Source organism: Colossoma macropomum, unplaced genomic scaffold, assembly GCF_904425465.1.
Source record: "Colossoma macropomum unplaced genomic scaffold, Colossoma_macropomum, whole genome shotgun sequence".
NCBI classification, from domain to species: domain Eukaryota; kingdom Metazoa; phylum Chordata; class Actinopteri; order Characiformes; family Serrasalmidae; genus Colossoma; species Colossoma macropomum.
Window position 1 is genome coordinate 5610197 of NW_023494794.1, and position 27651 is coordinate 5637847.

Below are 27651 nucleotides of genomic sequence, written 5' to 3' on the forward strand. Positions count from 1 at the left end.
CAGCGATTGGACGTTTCAGACCATGTGTTTCCTCTAAAATCCATCGCATGAAAGGCAAGCACACTCTTAGCAGGGTTACAAACCTTCCATGTATCCAATCTGAAAAATCAAGGCACATTTCAGCAGGGCCTTCAAGGCTGTAGTGGCAGTGTTGGTATAAATGACTCCCTGATAATCAACTGACACGCATTTAGGTAACTCTCAGTCATGCAGGTACACACTCTGTAAGACTTTGTACTTTATTCATGTACAATCTTTTTACGCCAGAAAACTTTCCAGTACTTTTAACCCAAAATACTCAGGCAGTACTGTGGAGCTTACACCACACACTTTCCCAGTTAATACCCAGAATCTGCTGGACATTTCAGTGTAAAGTAGTTAAACTGTCTTGGAACTTTCCATCAAAATAATTCTTTCGTATTTTGGAGTTTGTACCTCACACTTGCCTGGGTACTTCCTGGAACCTACAAAACTGTTCTGTTAACAACCTTTCAGGAGCATATATCAGGACATTTAACCATGACTTGCCTACATGAGTGAAGTTTTTAATTCAGTAGTACTCAGAGATGAACCCTCAGGGCCTTCTAGGCCTTCGGACAAGGCCTAATCATTTCTAGGGACGGAAAAATACAAGTCAGTAATTTTAGTTCAATTTTATAGAATCATCAAGGTTGTTGTATGTCTTTGGCTCAAAACAAAAGGATTAAAATTCTGACACGTCCCCCTGGAAAGTCATTCAAATCAGGATTTTCTTCCTCTGTGATATCTCGGTTGATACAGGCAAGCTAGCTCTCACTGGTTAAGCCTTCAGGAGCTGGACAGAAGGCCTTACGCTTTGGATTAACTACCAGCATAATTAGGAAGAAGTAGTCAAAATCAACCAATCATGTTTTGATCAATTTTAAGAGAAAAAACATCACTCTAGATCTTCTGGAAAACCCAGATACGCCATTGGCTTTCTGTAAGTAGTTAGACAATTGAAAATAGCAGTGGCCAATGCAAAGATTGTGAAAGTGCAAAAATATATTTTAATGTCTGTTACAAAGAGGGCATAATTAGTCCTGTCCATGTGCAGTATGTGAAATGCTGAAAAAAAAGGTATTAATTGTATTCATAGGTTCAAATATCAAATATTGTAACGCATATATGCGAGACACGAGAAAATGTCGAGATATTGCGATATTATATTTTTGTCAATAGTAAAAACAAACAATACAAATACAAATAGAAAATGGGTTGGTGATCATTTCTAGGAGCACAAAGACAAATATGATACTGAATAAAATTCCTGTATTTTTAAGAAACGCTAATGAGTGCTTCTCTGTCCATCCGAGACAAATCTGGTGTTAATTTTGTAAGTAAGCAATTGAGAGTACTGTACTATTATTTACCATGTATTGATAAAGCACTCCGTTTTTAATATATTGTGAAACAGTAAGGCTAACCGACTCTCTCTGTCAGTTGCCCACAATATGAAGTCTGAAGTGCATGTGATAAGAGCCATAAGATTTTGGGCCAGCTAAAAACGAGCCCTGTTGGAAAAGATAGCATGGAGAAAGCCAACCCAAGGACCTTCTAAGGAGCGGCATTAGGAAGGAATGAAACAGGGAACAGATTGTGGTTTGCAGTTGACATTCCGAGCATGGGAAATGGTTAGGAGATCTAATAATGGTGTGCTGCAGGTCTCTGTGTTTGTGTGTGGTATTCCCAGGTCTCCAATGACGAGACTGTACAAGTCAAACCAAACAAACAGAGGCCCAAACACAATCATTGGGGGAAAGCAGGCCAAGGTGTGTGTGTGTGTGCATGAGAGTGAGAGACTGTTTTACGTACATACAGAGGAAGAACTGCACATAAGCTAAAAATCTAATCCACGCAGTCTGTTTTTCCTTAGTCAGAACTCAATTACAGAGCATTTTTTCATATACTTAATTGGCAGTGGTGGTCTTATGAAAACCTACTTTAGTATGTATAGTGGTAACAGACAAAGTGGAAAGGCTTTAACTAAATGCATGGTTTCATGCTTGGTTTAACGTTCACCGGCCTGCTTAAAATAACCTAATGAGGACTTTCCTTATGGCTGGTATCACATGGTATGCTAACATAGCGTATTTACATTCTGTCTGGGTTCTTACTTAAGTCTAATAGTATCACGTGGATGCAGAGCAGAATGTAAGTCATCATTCGTGTATTTATTACCCTGCGTTATATGGGTGTGTGTGCACATATGTGTTTTCTCAAGTCAAATGTTAAGGGACAAGAAAACAGGATGTAGCCTAATTTAGCAGGTCTAAGCTTATACAGCCACAATTTTAAACCTACACTAAGGAAGCAAACCCAAACTAAGAACCAAATCTCTTTTGGTGCACAGCACTGCTCACAAAACACGAGTGAAGACACCTATTTGGAATTTCTTACGAATTAAAGCTTCTAATACAATCAAGTAAAATTATTAAAAGCAAGATAACAAGTATAGCCATCGGGTAGGTATAAAGGGATTTGCAGGCTAATGTAGTTAACAAGTATAGCCACCAGTTACTGCACTTTCACTGTGTAAAACTGTCAAGTAATCTCAAATAGATTTGTTTATGTGGATTTTATCACTGTATAATACAGTTATCTATAAAAATGGGAAAAAGTGCACTTCATGGCTAAAAACAATAGTAGTTGTGCTTATTTTTCCTAACTGGTAATATAAGCTTCCATTACGCGTTAGCTACATTAGCTCGGTAGCTTCACTTCAAAACTGATGACCATCAGATCAACAATTGAGGCATGTATTTTTGATTTTGTAGCTAAACAATTAAGCTGAACAGTGACCTCCCACTTTTTTAGAAGCTTTGGTTCTAGAAGTAAAAATCCCATTTCTTTTTTTCCCCACAGACATTTTGAAGAATCCTTATACAAAGTTTTATGCACCCAACTGAACCAAACAGCTACGTGATCAATCATGACATTATACACGTTTATTCTGAGTGGAGAAAGGTTTAAAAATGGACAAAAAGGCAAAAGGTACAAGAATGTGTGCTTATTTAATGTCAAACTACTGATCCCACAAAACACTGCGAATGACGTAAACTGATCACTTTCCCTCCACTCCAAATAGTTTTCAACCAACTTTTGCAGTCGTGTATTTTCTCTACTGAGTATCTGCATACAATTGCTGTTGTCAGAAGAAAACCTCACATCTCCAAAATGGTAACTTTACAGGAGAAGGAAAAAAATCTACTTTACTTTTAATGTAAGTCGATGGAAACAGATCTTTTTCAAAGTCATTTTGGGCCATTTCTTTTAGTCCATTCATCATGAAATTTACATTCAACTTAAAGGGTAACAGGTATTTTCAAATTATGTCAAAAACTGAAAAACGTCAAACATGGAAATACAAGGTTTTCTTCTCACAACAGCGATATTTATGTTAGCATTGTTTATGTCGTAGTTTTGGTACACATAGCATTAGCTTTTTGTTTTTTCTGCTTTCATGATTTTTTTTTAACACCTTGTCTGCTAGCAAGCTGCTTAGCACAGTGAAACATTACTATGAAATAACTATTCTAAGAATTATATTAATCCTCAAATGGATTATTTTACTCATGGTCCCAAATACAATTGGAAAGGGAACATAAGCAGTGTATAAACTTTGACTCTATATTAATGTGCATAAGTATTCTAAATATATAGTTATGGTCAGACTCTATATTGGGATCCTGCAGCACACTCTTAAAAAGATGGTTCTTCAAGGGTTCTCTAGCAAAGAAAATGGTTTACATACAGAACCATGACCACTCAAAGAACCCACTGCACGATTAAAGGGTTCTTTGCCTCACAAAAGGGTTCTTCAGATTGATGGAGAATGTGCTGTAGCTGATTCTATTTTTTCCCATTAAAAACAATCAGCTCTGTCAGTGTGTTTGGGGCTCTTACTTACCACCCCAAACACATTTTCTTGGCGCCTTTTCAAATTAGATAGCTAGTTCAGTAAGTTTACTCTGACTCACAAAGTCTAAAGCACTGTGAGCTGAAAGCAGCAAATCTGCTGTGATGGTAACCAATCAACCTACCACTGATTAGACATCCATGGATAGTTGGACATCCACACGTAATAAAAGGCTATTATGATGAATATGGAATTTTTCTGGGTTGTATTTCTGTTTAAAAGAAACACAAATAATAATGTATTTTACACTGATTTTATTCCTCTTCATGAATTATTATTTTTTAATAAATTCACTAAACAGATTTGATTTTCATAAATCAGTTCTTAGTAATAGCATTTGTGTACGTGAAGCAGCAATACTGGCTCATATGGCAGTTGACTGGACTATTTCTCTGTTCAAATGTGAAGCATGACCCTAACATTAAAGGGGCTGTCACTTGCTTGAGCTGCGGCCAATTCTAGTCACAACACTGTACTTCAGCAAATGTTTGGATGATTCGCCAAACTGCTAATTAAATTAGTCACTAACACTTATCAGCGGATACCACAGTCACTCCCGGTTTCTACTCCGCAACTGTACACAGGCTGAAAGGCCAACTTCTGCCAGAAAATTAAAGCTTTTAAAAAATGGAAAAAAAGCCTGCTGAGAAGTTCAGTTTGTCTAGAATTTAACATTTGAACTACAGTGTAAAATTTATTCTCTAAAAATTTGACGTTAATGATCATTAAGGTGCATATCTTAAGTACCACTAAGATGTTTTTAATATCCACAGTGAAGCTGACAGCCCCTTTAATTCTATATAATATGCACTACGCCACATTAGGCTATGCCGCTAGCCTAGTTGGAGAAAGGACTCGGTCGAAGATGACAGTGGCATTTTGCAGCCCCTTTGCAGTGGCTGGAATCACAACTCAAAAAAAAGCAATTAAAATTATGTGTCCCACTTTATGTATTACTGCAACTAGAAGGATCAGTTGAAATGTTAAACTTCCGTGCTGTAGCTGTCATCGTTACACTCATCTTGCAGTTATGCGGAAAAGCAGAAGCAGCAGCCAAGATTCTTTAGGTAAATAGACTAGTATTACAAAGAGCTACAGAGAGGGCACAATATCAGTGTCAGGATCTCATTTTCAGGTTATTTGGTCTACCTTGCAAAACCTGATCACAGCAGAAAATCTATGTAAACGCAACGAATATCAAAAGCTATAATGCACCAAATAAACAGATGTTGTGCAAACCCTTTCAGACAGCAAACCTCTGCTATATATCAAGAACACAAACTATGCTCTCTTCGAAGCATGCGTCTATCATGAAACAAAACACTAAATAAAAGCAATTCAACAACCCAACCAAATGACGCAAAACTATTAGTTTTTTCCATAATGTAGATTATCAACCTCTACCACAGGTTTCAAATTTACTCAGGTTTACACAGCAGGTCTTCACAAAGGAACGTTTCGGTCTGAATCTGTGATTGCTGTAGGTGAACTATAGCAGCCCTGGATGTGGCATTAAAGGAATATTCCACTGGTTTTCAATCTTATCTCTATCTTCCGCTTTCAAACCATACCTTCAACCACCACAGGTGATAAGTTTGACACGTTTCCTTGTACTTAGAAAAGAACTGAACACCTTTTGAATCAAAAACTACTTACAACAGAAGCCATTAGGCAGTTGCTGAATGTTTAAAATACACATTTATATAATTCAACATTAAATCAAGTTTAAATCAAAATTGCTGTCTGTGGTAACTGAGGACCCAAAACAGATGCCACAAAAACACTTCGTTCAAAAAAAAAAAATCCTATAAAACCTACAAGTAACTAGGCCTAATCAAAATTAAAGACAGAGGACCAGTTCCTTACTGAGAACAAAATAAAAAAATAATAAAAACAGCTGTTTCTAATGGCTGGTCTTAGAGTTGACATCGCAACTCGAAGTGCATTTTTTTCTGGTCAATCAACAATGAATGGCAAGGGGAAAACAAAAAGACAATAAAAGGGTCAAAGTTCAGCTCAATCCCATTCACTGCAAATCAGGGACACTCAAGTGACCTTTTGAACGCAAGTCCCTTTTAGACAGATTCTCTCTGTTGAGGACATCTGCCAGACAGATGCACCACCTTTGTATGTAACAACCAAGAAGGGCCAAGATTAGAGCTTCTAAAAACCAGTCAGCATCATTTAATAAATACAAGTACTATGCTATATCTTTGTCATATCAATGGTCAAGTTGATGAATGAAGTTCATCCAATACATTTCTTAGGTGTGCTTTGAATGAATGAACAGTTTGCATAAGCTCTCACTTGCTAACTGCTTACTGTAAACAGGAATTCTACCCAATTCTTTTTAGATTTATTTAATTTTTATTTATTTATTTATTTATTTTCTGTATCTCACTTTTTCACTGTTAAGTTATTTTGTCAAGCTATTTAAGCTGGCTCAAAATAGGGCCGGGCAATAAGACAATATTTATTCTTATCATGATAAACTGCATCATAATACATTACAATGTTGACATTGTGGATACAGTCACTCCTTAAAGAGCACTGGCCAACTGAATGTTTCAATACAAAGAGAGCATTATTAGGCCTGTATAACTGGATTCAGGGCAGCACAGAATGTGAAACGTTTAATAAAAATGACAATTTTTACTGTTTTCTGACAATATTTTTTTTTTTAACTGTGGGACTACTGAGACTTTATCTGTTCAAACTTATCAAACCTCACAAAAATGAAATATTGTGATGCATGAGATGAAATATTTACAGACATGTCAATCTGCACAGAATTAATATAACTTTTATTTTTTTAAATAATGATGTGTCTGATTTAGTTGGGACTAAATTGCTGAGAAACGCAGATAAAGTTACATAACCCCACCTCCCAATGTAAAACTAATCTTAATGGTACTTATGAATACTAAGAACAGTCCACATACCCGTATATTCAAATAGCCACTCTCATCATCAGCTCTAACCAATTATCACCTTAAAAACTATTTCTAGATGTGTCACTCATATAACAGCAGCAACATTTCACTTTTCAACAGATATTTGCAACAAATTCCTGATCTTTTATTTAAATTAAAACGCAGAAGTGACGGGAAAAACGTGACTTTGCACACAACAAACTGATGTGAGCACTGAACCACTCATACTGCCAGGATATTCCACTGCATGGTGTTAGGAGCAATAACCAGTTAACAACGCATCTATGAAGCATGTTCAATGACTCAAGTATGTCAGTGATTCCCACCCATCTGGCAACACCTTCAAGACGCAATCAGCGTTAAATACTGACAAGCATGGGCCCATGTCTGATCCGCTAATGAGCTCTGTTTGATTTTTTTATTTATTTTTTTTTATCTTACCTAACATCTTAGAGCTGGGTCAACCCAATGTGCATCTCCATTTTTCCTTACAATCTTAACAAATGACATTTTTCTGCAAATTGTAGTGCTGAATTTATGTTTGAAACATAAAATAAAAAATGAGCCATATCTTTTGCATGGTTCTCCCCAGGGGATGTGGACATATTTTCCCAACAAAATCAACAAAATACAGAATTTGACCAGGTGCTCCCAAACTTTTGAATACAACAGCCTATAACCTAACTTAGGGGTGGTGGTAAACAGTCACAATACGCTTTTCTCAGTTCCCTCCTGTTTCATCTTATATAGTTGGCACAACTGTCTAAGCGTCAGCCCTATTGCCAGGAGAGTCTGATCACGAGAGATCACAACTGCTGCCCCCCAGCCCCATACTATTCACATAAGAGTAAAAAGCACAGGGACGGGAGAATGTAAGACATATGCAAAGGTCAAGAAGTCATGCGAATAAAGCCTTCAGTATAGCAGGAAATGGCTTGTGGTGTGGTGCGGTGTCATGTCATGTTTTTGTCTGCGGGCAACAGGGAAATAAGGTTTCCTTAACGCGTTCTTTTGTTGTGGTAAGCGGCAGGTCTCATTTTGGAGTCACTCTCACTCATCTCTGTAGTGTGGTCGGGGTATGAGAACCTGTGTGCCAGTAAAAGAGAGAGGAAAACAGACAGAGGGCAAGTAGATGAGTCTTGAATGGAAATTGCGAAGCAATGTCATGGCAGCCTTCCTGGAGGTAAATACTTGGCAGTTTTGACTGATCAGCATTTTCCATCTTGTGTAAATAGAAACCTTTTTTCCGTCCCTCTTCAGACGCTTCTGTTTCTATTTTAATGCAAACCTACAGATACAAAAACACAGACAGGGCTGTTTACTGAAATTACGAGGTTGCAAATAAAAGGATATGATGGGAGATGATCCCAGGTGAGGCAGAAAAAAAAAGCAGCAGAATCAAAATAAAACCACAACAAAACGCATACACGCACAGACACATGTATCTCAACACTGCACCGTGTGCTGAACAGGCAACCAGGTTCCCGTGAAAGATAATGATAAAACACATTCACAGATTTCCAACAGTTCTCAGTAAACCTTCAATCTTAAGCCAAAAGGGGAGGACTGTCCAATAGGCACGTCACTGGAGAGGTGTACCTTTGGGTTTAAAACAATATCCTAGCTTCTGGCTGTTGGTTTCTATCATAAATGTATGCTGAGTCAATACAGAGTAACGTGTCGAAATTATTGTCTAGGCTAGTCAGGCTAACTGAAGAATCCTGCTTTTAAGAAATAGCCAAAGTGACTGTTAGCTATAGCCGCTTTCCTCCCAGTTCCGCCAGAAAACTTTTCCTCAAAACTAGAGCAGTTTCTTGTAAAATGTCTCTCAACATTCGGCTGTCTTACAAGGCTGAAGTCGCTCCTTACTCTCCAGGTTCTTGTTCGAATTTTCCCGTTCCACCTTAAATTCTGACTGAGGCGCCGAATGTAAATGCGGCACAATTTAAGGTGGAACGAGAAAATTCGGAAGAGAAGCGACTTCATCTTTGCGACTTTTTACTGTTTGACAGTCTCTCATTGCAGATTTAACTTGCCAGGAAATCAACTGCGCTGCTTATAAATGCGAATAACGCATCGTTGTTACGTGACCTGCAGTCTGCACAGCAATTCTCAGTGGTTGCGAAACAGGGCTTTCGCGCAAATGTTGCACACGCCCCATCTCGAAGATATTTCACTGACACAGCAACCCCCCCCACCTCTTTCTCTACAACGAGAGCAAAACCAAAGTTATAAAGTCACTAAAAACGGGTAGGACGGCTATAACGTGCTGCATGGTCATCCATTACCACTGGGTCTTATTTCACTGTAACTGCGCATTTTATTGCAGATGAGTGGCAGCAGCGTCTCATGTGCTCCAAAGGCAGTGAATGAGAGCCTTCTAGTTCACTTGCCACATCACTTCCATTTGATTTATTAATACAAGATATTGGAAGTAAATTCATTATGGATCATTACAAATACTTTGCTTTGAAACTACCATTCCCACCCCTAATCTTCATACTACGTGAAAATAAATAGCTGGTGATTAAGAAAAAGAAGTGACGTGAAAAGGACCAAAGGGTCCATATCCACCAGAAGGTCACCTCTGGTTGGTCAGAAGCCTGTACCAACTGGTCCAAGAACTGTTTACTATCATTAATCCTGTACTTAATCTGCTTTGGAGCAGGGTAGTCATGCAGCATAAGTTGTCATGGCGATGTATCCCAGTAAACATCCACGGTCATGAGACAGACAATCCTGGGATAGATCAAAGCAATCTGGCTAACCAAGAAATCATGAGACAGACAACCAGCGGACAGCCAGTGTCATATATTTGAGCAACACTCTACACAAGTAACTCAAACCAGCAGTTCTTAACCCTTTTTAGTCTAAGGCCCCCTATGTGGATAGCAGGTGTCACTCCACTGCAACTGTCCTCCTGCTTCCCCACTTTCACTTAAAGAACAAGCACCAGGTCTGACCAGAACCCTGTCCATTTTGTAACCTATCACTGACTTGCACACATAGACATGGCCCAGTTCTATGACATTTCAGACATGGCTTGGCCGCGAATAGTGACTGGCAAGTCTTTCATTTAAATAGCGTTTAATAACATCGACCACTTTAATATATGGCATAAACAGATTTCATACACTGACAAAATTAAAACTTACTAAGTAGGGATACAACATTTGAGATTTTTCTGCGGCGTCAGGTTTGATAATCGCTGACCTAAACCGTACAAGTCAACTGGTATGGCAAATGAATTAATAGGACAGTGAGCACAGTTCCAGTTAAATTACAGAAGAAAGCTAACAGTCTAAACCTCAGCAAAGCTTTGCCAAGATATTCAGCTTCTCTCTTCAGAATAAATGAATTTTAAATGAGGGAATAAAGCCTCAGACAGGGTCAACAATGAAGAAACAGCGTAGTCCACTGCAGAGCTGATTAAAACTGTTTTATACATGATTTGGTTCTCTGACTAACCATTACACCATTACTTATTACATGTAATTTAAGATCCCTTACCAACCTTTTCTGACTTTGGGAGTGGGAATAAAATCTGAATGAGGGGGTTTGACTCCTGACCCCAAAAACCTCCCGTAAATCGCACCCTGCATAATTTGTACATTTGTATAAGGCAGGTGTGTGAAAGACATAGAAAGCGTGAATAAAAGCGAGCGTGTCAAAGAGCAGGAAGGCTGCGCAGCTCTGGAAAAGACTGAACTCGTGTGCGTATTCGCATGTGTCTTGCATTACAATCACACAGCTGATCATAGCCGTCGCTGTCCTAACGAGTCCTTCCACACAAAGAGCTGATTGAGGTCCATTACCCCACGGTTCTAAACCCCACACATCTAGCTTCCCCCATCTTATTGTCTTTTGCTGCCTTGAATGTTATCCAGTGGTCACTGGATCCAGACATCAGTGAAAGCCTTGCCAAACAATTATATTGCCTAGTTCAACAAGTGGAAACACCAACGGCAATGTTTGGTTGAGCACTTCCATTAAAAGGGGTGATGTTAGCAATGGATATCTTTCTATGGGGTAGTAAAGTATTTGAGTGGTAGCCTATTTTTAGATGCTCAAGTGCTTAAGTGCTTCAATTAAAAACAGCTCATTTTAAAAGCTTAGTAGCCCTTAAGGAAAACTATCGGATCCATATCGGCCGATACTCAAGGTTTCAGTATCAGAAAAGAAAAAAATGGTATCATGCCATCACTAGTTAAAACCTCTTGACCGCTAGACTTACCATTTCTGTTAGTTTTAAAATATGCTAATAAAGCATATTTTAATAAAAAATGATTATTAAAGATTTGTTAGTGTGTAATTAATATAAGTTATCTGATTAATCCTGATTAAAACATGCAAGCTGTAAGAGTAAGAACCTGTATTGTGGGCCCATATATGTTACATGTCTTGGCGTATTAACAGCATGCAAAGGTTAAAAAAAAAAGGTCCAGCTCAATGTTTAGGTATTAAATGCACAAATCAACATTATACTAATTAAGATACGATGACAACAGTCATTCTCTTTGAATACTTTCAACACACTCGCTATCATCAGATTCATCCTCCAGGGGAGGGGATCCGAAGCACAATTGATGTTACAAAAAGTTTTTTTTTCCTGCACATTGCATGCAATTACACATTTCCACCAGAGAGGTCTCCAAATCCCTACAACTTACATAATGCAGCTTTTTATAAGTACAAATTCTCTTCTCCTTATTCTCCTCATATCCAAAACACTGCGTGTCCTGGTGAAATTTTCTGTCTAGTCTTGTATAAATACGTATTTTTGCTGGTTATGTCACGGTTACAAACATAGACAACATTACAAGAAAGAAGGAGAATCCTAGTGTAGCGAATACACACAATGTCCTGTGATAAGACTATGATCAGTGCAGAGGTCGACTATGAAACTTTGCTAACGAAACCCACTTCCTCCAACACATGGCTAACATCTGCTGCATTTACAGACTCTACCATTACCACAAGCCACCATGCACACGTACACGTCTAATGTTAACCTTTTCACTTCGCTCTCACATAAAACTATATCATGCATCTACACTCCAACCAAAGGCATATGAACCAGCTGACCAGAATTATGTTCATGTACCGGCGAACACTTCCAGTAAGAGGCTGTCAAAAGGAATTGAGCAACATAGCTGGAAAATACAAAGATAATAATGTGTACGAATTCCAACAAGGAGCTTATGAAAACATTTCTCTAGAAGGCAAGGAAGGGAAGAAAGTGACATTGTACACAGTATACTTGGGGGTTTTAAAGGTGAATTACACAATTTTTATTTTTTAACTTCACTGTCAAGATGTAAACAAAGTCTTTCAGAGACCGCTGATATGGCACAAGTCAAAATTGCTCACAGAAACCAGAAGTCTGAAGCTTTACTCCCACAAAGCTACCTCACAGAAAGTTACTGTATGAAATGGTTATAAATACACTGCCTAACCTTTTTACAATCATTTTGTGAGAAGTCTTTGGCCTAAAACTACCTCTGACAGAGAGGTAAATGACATGGTGTTGCAGGACAAAACAATATCAGGATTAGAGGTGGGCGATGGCAAAATGTAATATCATGATACTTCAGGAAGTTTTTTTTATGCAATGTCTCACGATATTAACATCTGATGAGTTAGAACAGACAAAGCAGTGCCACATTTTAAAAATACTATCAAAAATTATGAATCCAAGTACTTCTATTCAACATTTCTGTACTAAATTCAAATAAACAGGACTAAGCATGCTCTCTTTCTAATCAAACATGCAGCTCAGAACTGATTTTTAGGTACTGACAATATCCGCGACATGCTCAGACTAGCGGATAGTGACAAACTGTGATGTCATTTATCACAATAACAATAAATACTGTCACACTGCCTTGCATTTCAACTTAAAAGACACATAGGGGTTTACTGGCCAGTCTGGATAGTAAAAAAACACGGCTACATTTGCACTGTAGACATGGTGACCTCTGGTTCCTATCACCAGCAGTGCTAAGAAACGTGAGTCTGTACGTTTCTCTGCAGTACACCACTTCGCATCAAATCACTCTGAATGACTGTTTACATCTCAGTGACTGAGAAATCTTGAAATAGTTGGTGGAATTTTTCCTTTAACCAAAACCTGTTTTTAGCTGAGAGGTCTAGTGGGCTGAAACACCTACACTGCTCGTTTATTCTCAGTCTCAAGTACAACATCTGGACATTAGCTCACATTGCAGGTTAGCAGAAAGCCAGTGATAGCTGACAGGAACGTCGCCTGGCCAAAGCTGCACACACACAAGCCTGTCAGAGGAGAATTTAGTGTTTACACGCCAAAGAAAAGCGTGAATGGCGAATAAAGTCCTCGCTCACAGTTAAACTAGCTAATGTTCCGAGATATTCTGGTCTCTCACTCGAACTTAATCACGGAAGAAAACGACGAGAAAAAAAAAATACTCGGCGAATGACAGCGACAACATCCAATCAGCTTCCCGAACAGGACCATCAACATTCCAGGACAGTCGCTCGAAGCCAATCACATCGCAGGGAGGTGGTCTCCAGTTGGCCGCTGGTGTGAGTCGTTAGCTCTCGGAGGCCCAATCCCCGGGCTGGCGGAGAAGGCGCTTGCCGACATTAGCGGCAGGGGCAACGGGGCAACAGTGCACACCGTGTTTCCCCTCAACCGTGTTTTACCGGTAAGCTTTCTACAAGACGCGCTGAGAAGCAAACACACAAACCGGCCAAGAAATAAAGCCCCTGTTGAGCTTTTCTTACAGAGAGGGAGGGACGTGAACCGAACAAGTGGCTTTGGACCCGGCTAACAAAAATACAACAAACACGGAGAGAGAAACCAGCAACAACCTTACCCAGAAATTTTCCAGGAAATAAGGCGTTATCATCTTGATGTCCTCCCTTCTCTTTACGGCCGCTCGTCTCCTTCACCTTAATTGAATTTCAGTTTCAATTGACGCACTTAATCCGCCGTCCTCCCCCCGGTTTTGTTGTGTCTGCGGCTTTTTCTCTTTTTTTCCTCCCCTTCGTTTCTGCTCGTTTTTTCCTCCCTCTGATCCTGAGACTCCACCTCCTCCACCGGCGGAGCTCACTTCTCTGCTCTACAGTCCGTCAGCGGCTCTGCTTCAGTGTGCTCGCTCATTGAAGGAGAAACAGCGTCCCCAGCGGTGGGTCCAGAAGACCCCTAACAACCCCTTAGCTAATTTTCTGATTTTTCAAAATGTATGTATAATTGAGTGGTTGAAATATAAAGGTCAGTCAGAGTGGTTTGAAGTGAGATGGTTCATTTGTAGAGAAACTCACTGATTTCTTTATAGTAGTGCTGAGAGGAACCAGGAGTCCAGATGTTTCCAACACAAATAGAGCCACCAGTGAACCTACACGCATCTTCTGTGTTGTTTTATGTCATACTGATGATGGTAAAATTGTGGAAAATCTGAAAAAATAAGTTTCTTTGGGAACTATTTTGCCTAAGAACACCTTTCATGTATCCCTCCACCATGACCAGATTAAAATAAACTGAGAAAAATACATTTTAGACCACAAACTACTGTAAAACAATGTCTCAGGCATCAGGCATTGTATTTCATATATTAACCTTCTGTGAGGGAGCTTTTAGTGGTGTTAAACTCCTCAGATGTCTGGTTCCTATCACCACCACTATGAAGAATTCTGACTCGGTAAGTTTCTCTGGAATGGAGCATTTCACACCAAACCTCTCCAAGTGATTTTGTTGACATGTTAACCATTTAATTATGCAGAACTTTGAAAAATTGCCAGAGTTCCCCTTTAACATGTAAACAAAGTCATTCCAAGTGTTTCTTTTCAACAATAAATCCAGGAAAACATGCATTAAACTCTCCAAAAACGTGTTTGCCCATTTCAGGAACAATACTTGATTTTTGCGTCATAAATAATATGCGCTAATGGCACAAGGACATAATTGGCACAAGGTCTATAATTTGAGTAACAGGACTGAACTTTCGAAGTGACCTCGCAATAATATGAACAAAAAAGAAACAGGAATGAGAAACTTTCTTTTTTTTCTCCTCCCATTATCTTCAGGGAGTTTGGATGATGCAGTTTAGTGTTATGGAATATTCCAGATATTTAATAGAAGTAAATGTGTTCAGCTAATAGGGTTGAGGGCAACACATTTTTCAAAACATTTTTTATGACTCATAATGGACGACTCATGAAAAAGGATGTTTCAAGCATCAAATGTTAAATGGATTCAAATATTAATGCAAAAAATAAGATTTTTGAAGTATTGAAATGATTATATTTTAAGATTGTGTGTTTAAAGTGCTGGGGCAGGTAAAAAAAAGTGCCATTTTATTAATGTTTTCAATTATTTATCCAAAACAAGGATGTTGCCGTGCAGAACGCTTATGTTTAAAATGTCTTGTACTGATACATAAATATTTAAAATGTAATGTCAGTGGGACACAACTGGCACCGCCTTTGTGGAATCAGCCATAACACATTTAGTAACTCTAGTCATTGATGACATTATAATAAAAGAGGTTATTTTGTTCCTGAAAAACTTTGAGCAAACTTGATTTAATATGTTGGTTATGTTTGCGTTTGGTAAACCCTATTAAGAGACATTATACTTAAAAGGTCTGCAAGCAAATCCGGTCAAGGACTGTAATGTTTCAGACTTTACACAAGCGAAACTGCAGACGTGAGAAGGAAAAAAAACTACCATTAATAGTTCCAACTTGGCTTGTCAAAATTATTACATAATCAGCCAATCACAATTGTTTGAGATAATTGCAATTATGTAATCTGCAATTATTTTCCACAATCCTATTGTAACATAATGCATATTGTGAGCCGGAGGCATTGTCATTAGTAGGCTTGAGCCAAATAAATGAACTTCAAACTGTAGCCTTTTAACTGTTTGCATTATGAGGAATGTTTGTTCATTTGATGGCTAGTATAACTAATGCTAATTTTTAATTTTTCGCTCACATTTTCAGTCTTAGGAGAAAAATGTAAGCTTTGGTCATCACTGTTACTGCAAGACAATCCTTACGTACAGTACAGTGCAGTGCATCACTCTTGTTGGCTGTAAAGAGCTAAACAAGCAAGATGCTAATTTAGCTGCTTTTGACTTTTAGTACTTATTAGTTGCATGAAGTCAGACAATTGAATATTAACTGCAGTTATTTATACACTCTTTAAAAAGATGGTGCTTCAAGGGTTCTTTAGTGAAAAAAAATATATATATTTTGGTTCTGTATAGAACCATGAACACTCAAAAAACTCTTTGCGTGATTAAAGGGTTCTTTGCATCATGAAAGGGTTCTTTGGATTGATAGAAAATGTGCAGGAATGTGATATATACGGTTCTATGTACAACCTTTTTGAAAACGGTTCTATATTGCACCCAAAGGGTTCTTCTATTGTTACAAGTTTGACACCGTAACAATAGAAGAACCCTTTTGGGTGCTGTATAGAACCATTTTCAAAAATAGAACCATCTACAGCACATTTGCCATCAGGCTGAAGAACGCTTTCATGATGCAAAGAGCCCTTTAATCATGCAAAGGGTTCTTTTGCGTGTTCATGGTTCTATATAGAACCATTTTCTTTACTAAAGAACGCTTAAAGCACAATCTTTAAGATTGTACGACAATCAATCGTCAGCTAAAATGTCCTGATTGTGGCTGGCCTGGTTCCAACACTGGTTTTATGGTTCTTCTAATACAACAATCTGCTTACCGTCTACCACTCACATCAAATTAATTCTACACTTATACAAATATGCCCTGACATTTGGGCCGATGATCTAACCACGCTTACCGCAAAGTACATGCAAAATATGTGCATGACAAGTATATACCAGTTTATGAAAACAGTTTATTTTCAACAATGTACAGATCCAAGCAGAGATACAAACTCACGTCCATCACAAGGTCATACAAATGTCATTACAAAATTACAACAATATAGATTCTTTGCATGTTCCAAAATATTTGGTGGCCCCAAAAGAAATGATTACCTTCACATAGTTCCATCTCTAAAATTGAGCAGCTTGCCAAACAAACAAAAAATAACCAATAAATGAAAGTTCTTCCATAACAGCAATGGTAGCTCATGAGCAAAAAGGATTTACATAGTTATTACATAATTTCCTAACTATGATCTCCCCTAACATAACATAATACAGTAGTTGTTGCAGTGCTAAAGTGACAATTTTTAAATAGTACTTAAAAAAAAGAAAAACTACTGTATTTAAGATTGTGCAATATCTCCAAGCAAGCAGTCTCCTAGCAGTACGGATTTCCCCCGAAAGTATCAAGTGTAATTTCAAGGCATCACAGTAAATACTGCACTTAAATGTCATTAGCATAAGCTGCTACTATACACATACAATTGTGCCACTTTTTCTCCCACCCTGTTATTTCATAATAACAGCTCTGAAGTTCTTAACAGTGAAGTGGATAAAGCTACATATAACACACATTCCACTTTTAAAAATCTTATCTGTCTTTGATTTCCTTTTTCCCCCCAATACTGCAAAACTTCTTTTTTTTCTTTTTTTCAGTTGGGAAATATTGGGCTATTAAGTAATCAAATCAGTGCCTGGGTTTTTGTACTGTAGTGTTAAGATAATCCTTGCTGATAGGGTGAAGTGTTCAATACTCAATCTACCATCTTATGACGATCTTTCTAGGACAGGGCCTTTGGGAAACCAGGCCAGAAAGTATTTTCATTTTCTTGTTGCTGTGTTACTCATAATGCTATATAGGGGGAACTGGATGGGGAAAAAAGGTATCTAAAAGAAGAAAAGAAAAACAAATAAAATAAAACAAATTTAAACACAATACAATGATAAACACACCTCCTGAGGACTCTACAACATAAAATATTCAAGTAGAAAACATCACATAGCAGCGTTCATGTATTTAAGACGACACTAACAGCATTCGGTTTTTTACATTTTCAGTGTGACAGAAGCGGTACCACCGAAGAAAGCCGAGCCTTTCAATCTGCCGACAGGTTGAAACAGCTGGAATGTGACAGACAAACTTTCAACAATTTTAAACACAGCTACTGAACAAACATTTAGTAAATCACAAAGTCGAAAAAGCCTGATAATATCCCATGGAGTTCAGATGGCACTTGAAACAGGTTGCTTTCTTCAGTCATTATGAATATAGAATTACTCTACAGTAATCTTAATACTAATCTTTACTAAACACTTTCTATTCCTACTGTACTTAGCTAATTTCATGGGCCATAGCTTTGCTCCTATGAACAGCTGCATTTACATTTAAAAAAGGATCTTTTAGTAGCTTACTAAAAGCAAAGCGTTCCTATAGTACATGGACTTCCAAGTACTGAAGATTGCTAAAATAAGAAGTTCTGTGTCAATAGGTCTGACCTGCAGAGCCATTCCAACTTACTTATTTCAATTTAATTTTCATCTGATACTCTAAAGACTATAATTGGTTTCAGATAGTCATTTTCCAAAGTAAATGCCATCTTTATTTCCTGGAATACGTTCAGGCAATTTGAAGACTTGCAACACTGTATGCAAAAAACACTGACAAACAAAAAAGTAGTTTTGAATTGAGACAACTTTTCCTGTTAACTTCAACTGGGAGGTGATGCTAAAGAGGAAGCAAAAATGCAAATGATGTTGCAGTAATTCATCAAGAGGGGATCAGGAGGCAGCAACGTAAATTGCTAATAGGGCCACCAACATGCATGAATCAAACACTTAAGTACCCTTCTTATTCTAGTCAGTCAAAAATGTCATCACAAGCATTTCCAAAATCATGCTCTCTGTAAACTAAGCAAAAAAAACAAGTACACTGGAAGATGTCAAAAAAATAACATTTCTTGGATTTATCAATCAATGACAAACCTTCTAACTGAGATCAGAGACCATGATCACAAATTCACATGGAAAAAGAAAAGCAACAGGAGATGAGTCTGATACCTTTGCACAGGGAGGTTTAAAACCACTACTCAAATGCAGTAAGTCACTGTGCTGTGATGTACCCCAATATATCCTTTCGCTTCACCTTATGCATGCTTACGGTAATGAATATTTTAAGACAAATCACTTGTTAAAATCACAAAAAAGCACTTACGTACTCATTACAAATGGTTTTTTGGACCCTCATTTTCTACTCTTACGTTATGAAGCAGTCATCTAATTTTTAGACATTATACCTTTAAACTCGGTAAGTTTTCATCATTTACTTCAACAGTGTTCCATCTACTGCTGTGCAGTGCAAAAAAAGCATTGACTTCACTGCATTTTCATGAAGTGAAGTTATACCTTGTAACACCCCATGTGCAGTCCTGTACCTACCGGGACCATCCTGTCTAGAACTTCCACCTGATCCAGTACGGCTTGATCCAGTATTGTGTGGTTTGATCCAGAAAGATACTTTCTCTGCAGACAGAATCTGGCATTTTCCTAAATTCAGTCGAGACATAAACATGTTCTTTTTTATCCCCATGATTTCCTCGTCTAGGTTTTAGATGAATGAAAAATGAACAGTAATATTTTCCTCTCTAGTTCAGTTGGCTGGGCATTTAAAGGTTTTCTTTCTTGATGTTGCTTTTTTCTTGAGTGGATTGCCACAGCAAACAACTCCCTCCCACCCCATCTAGAGGGATTTAGGGGTCCACACACCCCACCCCAGCCACACCACCCTCCCCCCCCATAAAGGGCAACATGTTCCCTGGGGATTTGAGGCTCCCGTGCTTTTTTTCCCCCCACAGTCACCTAAAGCAAAGTAGAGAAGATAACACTTAGGTCTCTTTAGTGAAATTTTCAGCCAAACATGCATCTGAATTTTTTATTACGTACAAAGCATAAAGAATAATGTGCAATGAGAAACATAATTCATATATATTTATTTAATATTCATATATATAAAATACTCTTATCAAAATAGTGTAATTATGAATTAATTATAATTCAATTATCAATTTACAGTACTGTGCAAAAGTCAGAGACCACCCTTTCATTTATTTAAAATCCAGTCAAAATACCATTAAGTACAAGTTTTTCTTCAGCATAAAAACATAAAACACTATTTAACAGAAAATAACACAGAAGCCTCAATAACTAAATATAGTATCATGTTTTTCTGTCCAGACTTTGCCTTTATATTCTTTTCAGAGACTTTGCTTTCAGTTTTTTAAAGAAATCTGCAAGGATCATTTTCCACACCTTCAAAATTCAGTCTTAGAAGTTAGTTGCATTTTCTGATTTTCATAATCCAAGTAATCCCAAATACAAATTTCTCAAATTGACTCATCACCTTCATCCACATCTTAAATGTCTACTTTTGGTGTTCTAGCACATTTTTTTGTCTGTTTCCTTTTCTCAGTAACAGCTTTTTGACAGCTACACATCCTTTCAGACTCATAGTGTTGAGATATCTTCTCACAGTGGAAGGATGAACAGAAACACCTGTGGATTTTTTTCAGATCTAAAGAAAGAGTGGAGCCTGATTTTGTCCTCTCTCTCCTCTCTGAAAGCTTTAAGCACTGTTTGTCTGATGGGGCAGTTTTGGTGGTCTATCTTGCACGGTCATTAGGAGTCTTATCATCTTTATATCTTTTAATAATTTTTTGAACTTCAGTTTTGCAAAGTCCTGTTTTTCACTTATTTCCCTTTGACTTTCTCCTTCCTTTTGCAAGTGGATTATTTCATATCTAATCTCCTTAGAAGTATCACTTTCAGTCATTTTAGATACACCTGTGAAAATCTGAAAGCAGCTGAGGTGAGTTTGGATAGTTACTTGTGTGAATGTCAGTGTCTCTTTGAAGGGGAACATGATGTCAGTGAGATCTTTGAGAACAGCTTTTGGTGAGAGGGCACAGCTTTAACTTGCTATTTTTTTTTATTTTTTTTCTATTTTGTTCAATATATGTTTTTTCCCCCCCAACAGTGAAATATGAATAATCTCTGACCTTTGTGCAGTACCATATTTAAATCAGTTACATATATGTAAATGACTATGTATTAAAGTTTTATTGTAATATATTTAATCTAAACCATTTCTTTACATGAAAATTATAAGTACAAATTATAAGTACAGCAATTACAAATGCTGTAAGGTAATATTTTATACTGCTATTTTGTGGCTCTTATGAGTGAAGTATAGCTTTAGATTATTAATTTCTCATTACCATTACTTTTCACTACTAAAGGCATAGTGATGTATGTGTTATGTAACTGAAACATGACAATATAGTGGAAACTAGTTACGGTACTTAATTTATCAGCATGTGAGTGTCAGAATACTGCTAAATCATTATTGAGAACGTATAGGCAGTCTGATATTAAAATAAGTTACTGAGTTTAAGACATTTACCTCCTACAACAGGCCAGTTTCTCCGGGAGTGGTTAGACTCCATAGAAAGCTGCGATTCGCTCTTTAAGAGGCAAGGGGAACTGGTCGGAGAAACGCCTCCAATTCTCTTCTCCAGCCTGATTCTTAAACCCATGTAAGATCTAACAGAAAATACACATGATAATCCAGCATGACCATTTAACTCACTTTCAGATCCATTTACAAGCTGAATCAGACAAGATTATAAGCAAAGAACAGCCAATTTTTACAAATATTGTACATTTAAACCACCTCAGTTGAAAGTTTAAAATGAATCCCTAAATAAAGTTTAATTCTGAGTTTAAAGCAACATGATTACATTGAATCTAGGATTATAGTCAAAATAATCTAGGATTAAAATGACACTGATGTACCCTGAATATTTTTATACTAGTTTTAAAGTTTGGTGCAACTGTATGAACATTTAAACATTGATTTAATCCTAGTTTAAGCTTAATCTATAAAACATTAAACATATTTACCTTATAGAACATGTCTCGTAGATCATCTTTAGGGTTCACCCATGATGCAACGGCATCACAGAAAAAGATAAAATCCTAGAAACAAGATCATAAAAGCAAAGAGGCAAAAGTTCATAGATCTTTCTCGCTTGGTTTTCCTTTTATTTTTCCAGAAACGATTACAGCGCAAATTTAATAAAAATTGAATACGGCTGTAAATACTTGAATATGAAAGCGTCTCACCTGCACCACACCTCCAGGGTTGACTGTGATCATGGTGCAGATTCCCCTGAAGGCAGAGTCTTTTTCCTCATTGTCTCTTATATTGCGTAGCGAGGTGCACCTAGTGAAGGAGAAAAGTCCGTTTTCAAACAACAAACCTATGCAGTTACTCTGAAACTGGAAAACGTACACTGAGTATATTACCATGGCTACCACCTCAGAGCACCTTAAGATCAGAAGTTGTAAGAAATGTTTGTAAGATCTGAGTAAAATATCCATAAAGCACTGTTTAATTTTAAAGCCAGTATACAACATACATTTAGCCTAAATATTTTAAAGTGCATTGTTTATTTCCTGTTTATCATCCATATGTTTATTTCAGATTTCATTTTTAACCCTTTTTAAAGTATACTTCAAGAAACTGACCAGGTCAGTTGCCACATTCCATATGCTACACATCTGATCTATTACGAGAAAGTACATTGTGTCACGTCCCATAATAGTATTTTACTTGAACTTCACTGACCATTTTACATGTACAAATAGGTTTCTGGGAGAAAAAGAAATGTAAAAGCACCTTGTATGCTGCCAATTTCTGTTTCAAGGAGTTTGAAAGAGGCTTTTAGGATAGCATCATGCAGCTAGAGGGCTCTATATCTCATGGGACATTTTTTTCTTTTTTTCTTTTTCTTTCTTTTCAGGGGTTCTCTATAATCAGCAAGCATGTGACATTACCCCATGCATTCAGATAGTCGTTAGCAACAATAAAAGACAGCAACAGAAGTAAAAACTAAAATAAATCAATACGAAATACATGAAGGTGCTACTGAGGCAAATTAAACAACAAGACCTAGAAGGACAGGGTTAGTCACATGGCAGGTAATGAATCGTACAGAACAGAAAAGAGACAGAGAGAAAGACAGAGGGAAGAGAGACAGAGAGAAAGGGACAGGGAGATAGATGCCCTATCCCAAATCTCTTGAACTGACTCCTAAAATCTCGTTTTTACTTTTTTCTTTTTTTTGAAGATGTAGGATCATGTGCACCGAAGCGGCTCTAAAACAGTTTGTTTTTAGCATTTCGGACCAGTCTTCAAATTGTGATTCAGCAGGATGCGGAAGCAGGAAGAGGAGGCTTTTTAAGAGTACTGGGACAAGGTTCTAGAGCATGAGAGTGGGAGAGAGAGAGGGAATGGAGAGGGATACAGAGAAGATAGAGAGATAGAGATAATGAATGAAATAAAAGATTGAATAATACACACCAGGGTCTTATAAACTGCTGTAGCATGGGTGCCACCTCTTGAGGACAAACGTAACCAAGACGACCAATTGTTATTGCTAAGGTAACGCAATCACGGTTATACAGCACCAAACGCCAACCAAGACATGAGCGAATGGAGGGGAGGAGGAGAAAACAAAAAAGAAAAAACAAACAAACAAACAAACAGACAACTCAGAAACAGAACTCAACAGAATCTGTGTATGAGAATAAACACAAGATTTCACTAGTGCTCTTCACAGCCCCAGACTAAGGGGTAAAATGTAAAATATGACACTCTAAAAAGAAACATCTCATTTAAGGGAGACGTCTTAGAAAACAATGCGTCTGCCACATAAACATTCCCACTTTTGTTTAGACAAGAAAAATTACCATTTGTCATGTACACTTCCGAGTTATTCCTGTACTTCATGCTGTTGTTGTTTTTATGGTATTGTTTTAAATTCCGTATATAGACATGGAAAAAAGTGAGTGCACTTGGTGATCAAAATTGTTTTCTGAGATTTTCTCCCTTAAACTCACAAAAGTCTTTAAATAGAACAGAAATGTCTTTTCTTTGTTTGTTCTTTTTTTTTCTAAGAAAAAACATTACACCAAGCAAACTACATGGAGAGGACTAGATTCCACCGGGATCTTTTAAGAGGCACAGAGGAGGAGGACCTGAGTTTAAGAGACACAAAACTATGCAACATTCTCATTAAAGACAGGCATTTATGAACAGTCCAATGAGACATGCAAAAAGCAGATGATTGGCTCATTAGAGAACATAGTTCAGTGCAGGATAGACTAATCCATGGCACCCCCCCCCAAAAAAAATTATAGAAGGGAATAGGACTGTAAAAATTATTATACTTTTACTGTTAAAGACAAAATTTTACCTTAAAAGTAATGTGCTGTGCATTAACAGTAATGTAGTAATATTCATCAGTACACTGATTTTTGTTTAATCCAGTCTTTACTGAGGGCGAAGGCTTCACACGCTTATGAAGAGGTGCGTCAGCCATGTAGGATTGCCAAGTGTGGATGTCAAATTGAATGAGTACATCGCTTTGTGAAGTGCAGGGTGTAAACTCTACCAGCCTGGGATTATGGCCAAATGCAATCCCCTCAAGACTCTGAGTCCCAGACTGCAAACAGCATCTCTGCTAGTGATGCACTTTTTTTTTACTAGCAGGAGCATCTAGACATGCATTCTAGGCATCTAGAATGCAGTTGCCCCAATATAATTTCTACATGCCTGTCAAATGTAAGTCAGTGGGCTAAAGACAGGGATTGACCCTAAGAGCATTTTCAAATTTAAAACGTTACCAGTAATGCTCAGGCTTGCAACCCTTAGACCAGGATACCCAGATAGATGTGTCCTTTTATGAGGATATATGTATTCAAATTTACAGTGAAAGTCCCTATAAACAGGGAGTGATGACCTCAGCATGAATGGCCAATAGCTCCTTCACAATCATGTATGAAATTACAATCCTGCATAAACTGAAAACTCAACAGTATAATCAAAAGCATCACAGAAACTGCTTTGCCCTCATGCTGCGTTGCTTTTGTGCAGCCGTAGCCAAGCACGCCAAGGGCAGCTTTTTTTTTTTTTTTACTGCTTCTTAAGTTGTATGCCACTAGAATAATGTACAAAATACACTTCCATGACCTTTTTCACTCACAAAAACTGTAAAAACAAAACATTCATATTTGCTGGCCGTAAGACATTGTTTTCCCCATAAAGTATCAGCTTCTGTTCACTCATGAGCCTTCCCAAATTCTACCCTTCCTGTTTATTTACCTTTAAATTCCAACTTAAAAATGCAAGTGTGAAAGGGGCTTAAGAGGCTTTCTTCATTTTATTGGCTGAATTTTTATCAATACTGATAAATCCATAAGACATCAATATCAGCCAACTGATGTTTCTCATTAAAATATTGATTTCAATGGAACTTATTACTAACATGCACCTATTATCCACAATGTGGCTTTCGTTGTATCTTTTGTTGCTGGAGCATAAATAAACCTTGCCACACTATGGTGAGACCATGATTTAAAGCAGCTGTTTATTGATTGTCACTGGCCAGTGAAGTGGTCCTTTACGTCCACTATATATCTAAGAGTTATATTTCAAATTTTAAAAAAGTGAAACAGTAGCAGAAATTATGCTGTACTGTATGAAAATGCTCACTTGACAGCACCACTATCTTGGCAAGTCAAATGGTACCCTTCCTTCAATGTATGTGAAGCCTCTCACACCGCAAAGTGAAATACTCAGAAAGAGACACTGAACAGTTGGTTTGATTTTGGAGATTCTGTGGAAGGACAGTGTGTTTGATGAATAAAATGGAGATCAGAGGATTAGCTATCCTGCATCAAACATAAGCCATCCTTAACTAAACAACATTCAACATCTATTGGCAGATATGCATTCACATTGAAGAAAAAAACAGTAACTAAAACAACAGAAACAAACTGACAAACAGGAACACATCTACAAGTACCCTAGTTTCTGGGGAAGTTAGTTAGGGGTGTTATACTTCAGACTTATGCCAAATCATGATAGGACTCAATGTAGACTGCTATTGTGGCTCAGTGATTTGTAGCTTTCTGAACAGAGGAATTTCTAATTAAATTGGAGTATAACTGTGACAAAGTTGGCAAAATGTAGGTGCTATACATTTATCTTAACTTCAGAAAAATGTTTAGGACTGAAGAGGATGCTTTGCCTCCAAATATTCAGTTAGAAGAATTCAGATTTCTGAAATCAACCATTGTCTCCAAGCTTGTGACACTTTTAAACTAAGGCATTTTTTTTTCCTAACTCACTAAAAAGCTTTAAGTTAGCCTGAGCTAAAAAAGAACAATTTCCAACAGTGGTTTCAAATAATCAATCCAATTCAGTCAACAACAGGTTGGACTATTACAAGATTTGCCATGTCCATATAAGAATCCTTTAGTATTCACTTCACTAGAACTTTACCATCACTGAAACTGTATTGTTTCCCCTTTAGCCAACTGTGTTGTGTTCAAGTTAATGTAAACATTAGCAAAACTTGTAAAGTCCACCCCTTGGAGTATGTATGGAGATTGATAGCCACTGCAGAGGCGAAAATGAGGGCTGGGTGAAGAAGCTCCCTCAACAGGAGGCAGCCTTCTCTAGCACCTCCCAGTGATACCTGTATTTTCCAGCAGAGTCTTGGGTGTGTTGGGTCTGTTAATGATCTCAATCAGGTGGTGTAAGACCATGGATACATAGGGCTGCATCTCAGCGCCTGCAAATGGAGAAAGGCATTGTGTATTAGGGCCAAACTGATATGAAAATTATATCACCAATGTCGACTCAAAGCTAAGCTGATGTTCCAGCAGAAATTTGTCCCTTTGCTAGGACTTCCCATCCAGCTCATCTCATCCTTCATCTCGACTGTAGAGGGATCATCAATGAAAAGAGTAAAGTCTACATTTTGCAGCGCCAGTCTTTAAAGGTCTTTAAAGACCTTGGCTGGTACCAGTCATCAGAATTTTTAACAATAAAAATACTGTGTTTATAGGTGCTGGAACGTCTTCTATTTTAATAATATTTTAACCATGTTTTTACTATGATTGTGTTTTTCAAAGGATGCTGAATCTAAAGATGCACCTAGATTTCCGTCACCAAAAATTTTCAGTGCAACAAAAGAGAAAAAGAGAGAAATTTTGACCGACAAAAATGGCACAAAATCCTTTCTGTATTAGTGTTATTGGATCTTAGTGAAGCCTTTAATACTGTTAATCACCAAGTCTAATCCACCATCTTGAAAACTTGGTAGGTCTCTGAGGCACCGTTTTGGAATGGTTTAAATCATATTTAATTGTAGATTTCACTGGGAATCATTCAACAAATTTTTTTCCCACAAGGTTCAGTTTTGTGGCCTTTGCTTTTTTCTTTGTATATGCTACTTCTATGTCATCAGGAAACAGGATATCTATTGCTAAGCTGATGACACTCGATTATACATTTCCATTCCTTCTGAAAGACAAGACTCTGTTAACAGGAATAGTTGTGTGTCAAATATTTCTGAGTGGATGTCAAAAAATCTTCTATAACTTAAAAAAATTAAATAACGATCTTACTAGGCTCTTGTGCTTTGTATACCACACCTGAAGTATCAGATCTGAGTGTTATCTACTGTTAATACAGTTGAAACGTTATAACCTGTTTGTAAAGCACTTTGAGCTGCCACGGGTAAGAAAAGTGCTCTATTAATAAAGTCATTATTATTAAATAGGCCTACAACAAAGTGTTAAAATGAAACACTTTACAAATAATTTTCATTATCATCAAAATGAGAAACAGTAATTAAAATGTTGTTTGTTCTCTTCTCTCTCCTGTTCTGGTCAGCGCAGACACGTTCAAACAGTTTGAGAAGATAAACAGTGAAAATACCGGCTGTGTAGAACTATTTAGAAGTTTCCACATAGAA

The 27651-nt window shown here is 37.5% G+C and overlaps 2 protein-coding genes across 3 annotated transcripts in view; both read right to left on the minus strand.

Moving 5' to 3' along the window:
* fcho2 (FCH and mu domain containing endocytic adaptor 2) overlaps window positions 1–13987 on the minus strand; it is a 101484-nt gene extending 87497 nt beyond the window's left edge. Inside the window, exon 1 of one of the 2 annotated variants that reach the window (XM_036579956.1) lies at window positions 13725–13987. In XM_036579956.1, coding sequence (XP_036435849.1) covers window positions 13725–13757 — 33 coding nt within the window. In that variant the 5' untranslated portion in view covers window positions 13758–13987. The remainder of the gene's footprint in view (window positions 1–13724) is intronic. The other variant, XM_036579958.1, reaches the window with a different exon arrangement.
* A 2730-nt stretch (window positions 13988–16717) lies between these two features.
* The window catches only part of tnpo1 (transportin 1), a 37365-nt gene continuing 26431 nt past the window's right edge, over window positions 16718–27651 (minus strand). Inside the window, exons 19-24 of the mRNA XM_036579959.1 lie at window positions 26368–26463; window positions 23187–23262; window positions 21947–22046; window positions 21725–21799; window positions 21225–21364; window positions 16718–19624 (exon numbers count right to left, since the gene is read on the minus strand). Coding sequence (XP_036435852.1) covers window positions 21257–21364; window positions 21725–21799; window positions 21947–22046; window positions 23187–23262; window positions 26368–26463 — 455 coding nt within the window. The 3' untranslated portion in view covers window positions 16718–19624; window positions 21225–21256. The remainder of the gene's footprint in view (window positions 19625–21224; window positions 21365–21724; window positions 21800–21946; window positions 22047–23186; window positions 23263–26367; window positions 26464–27651) is intronic.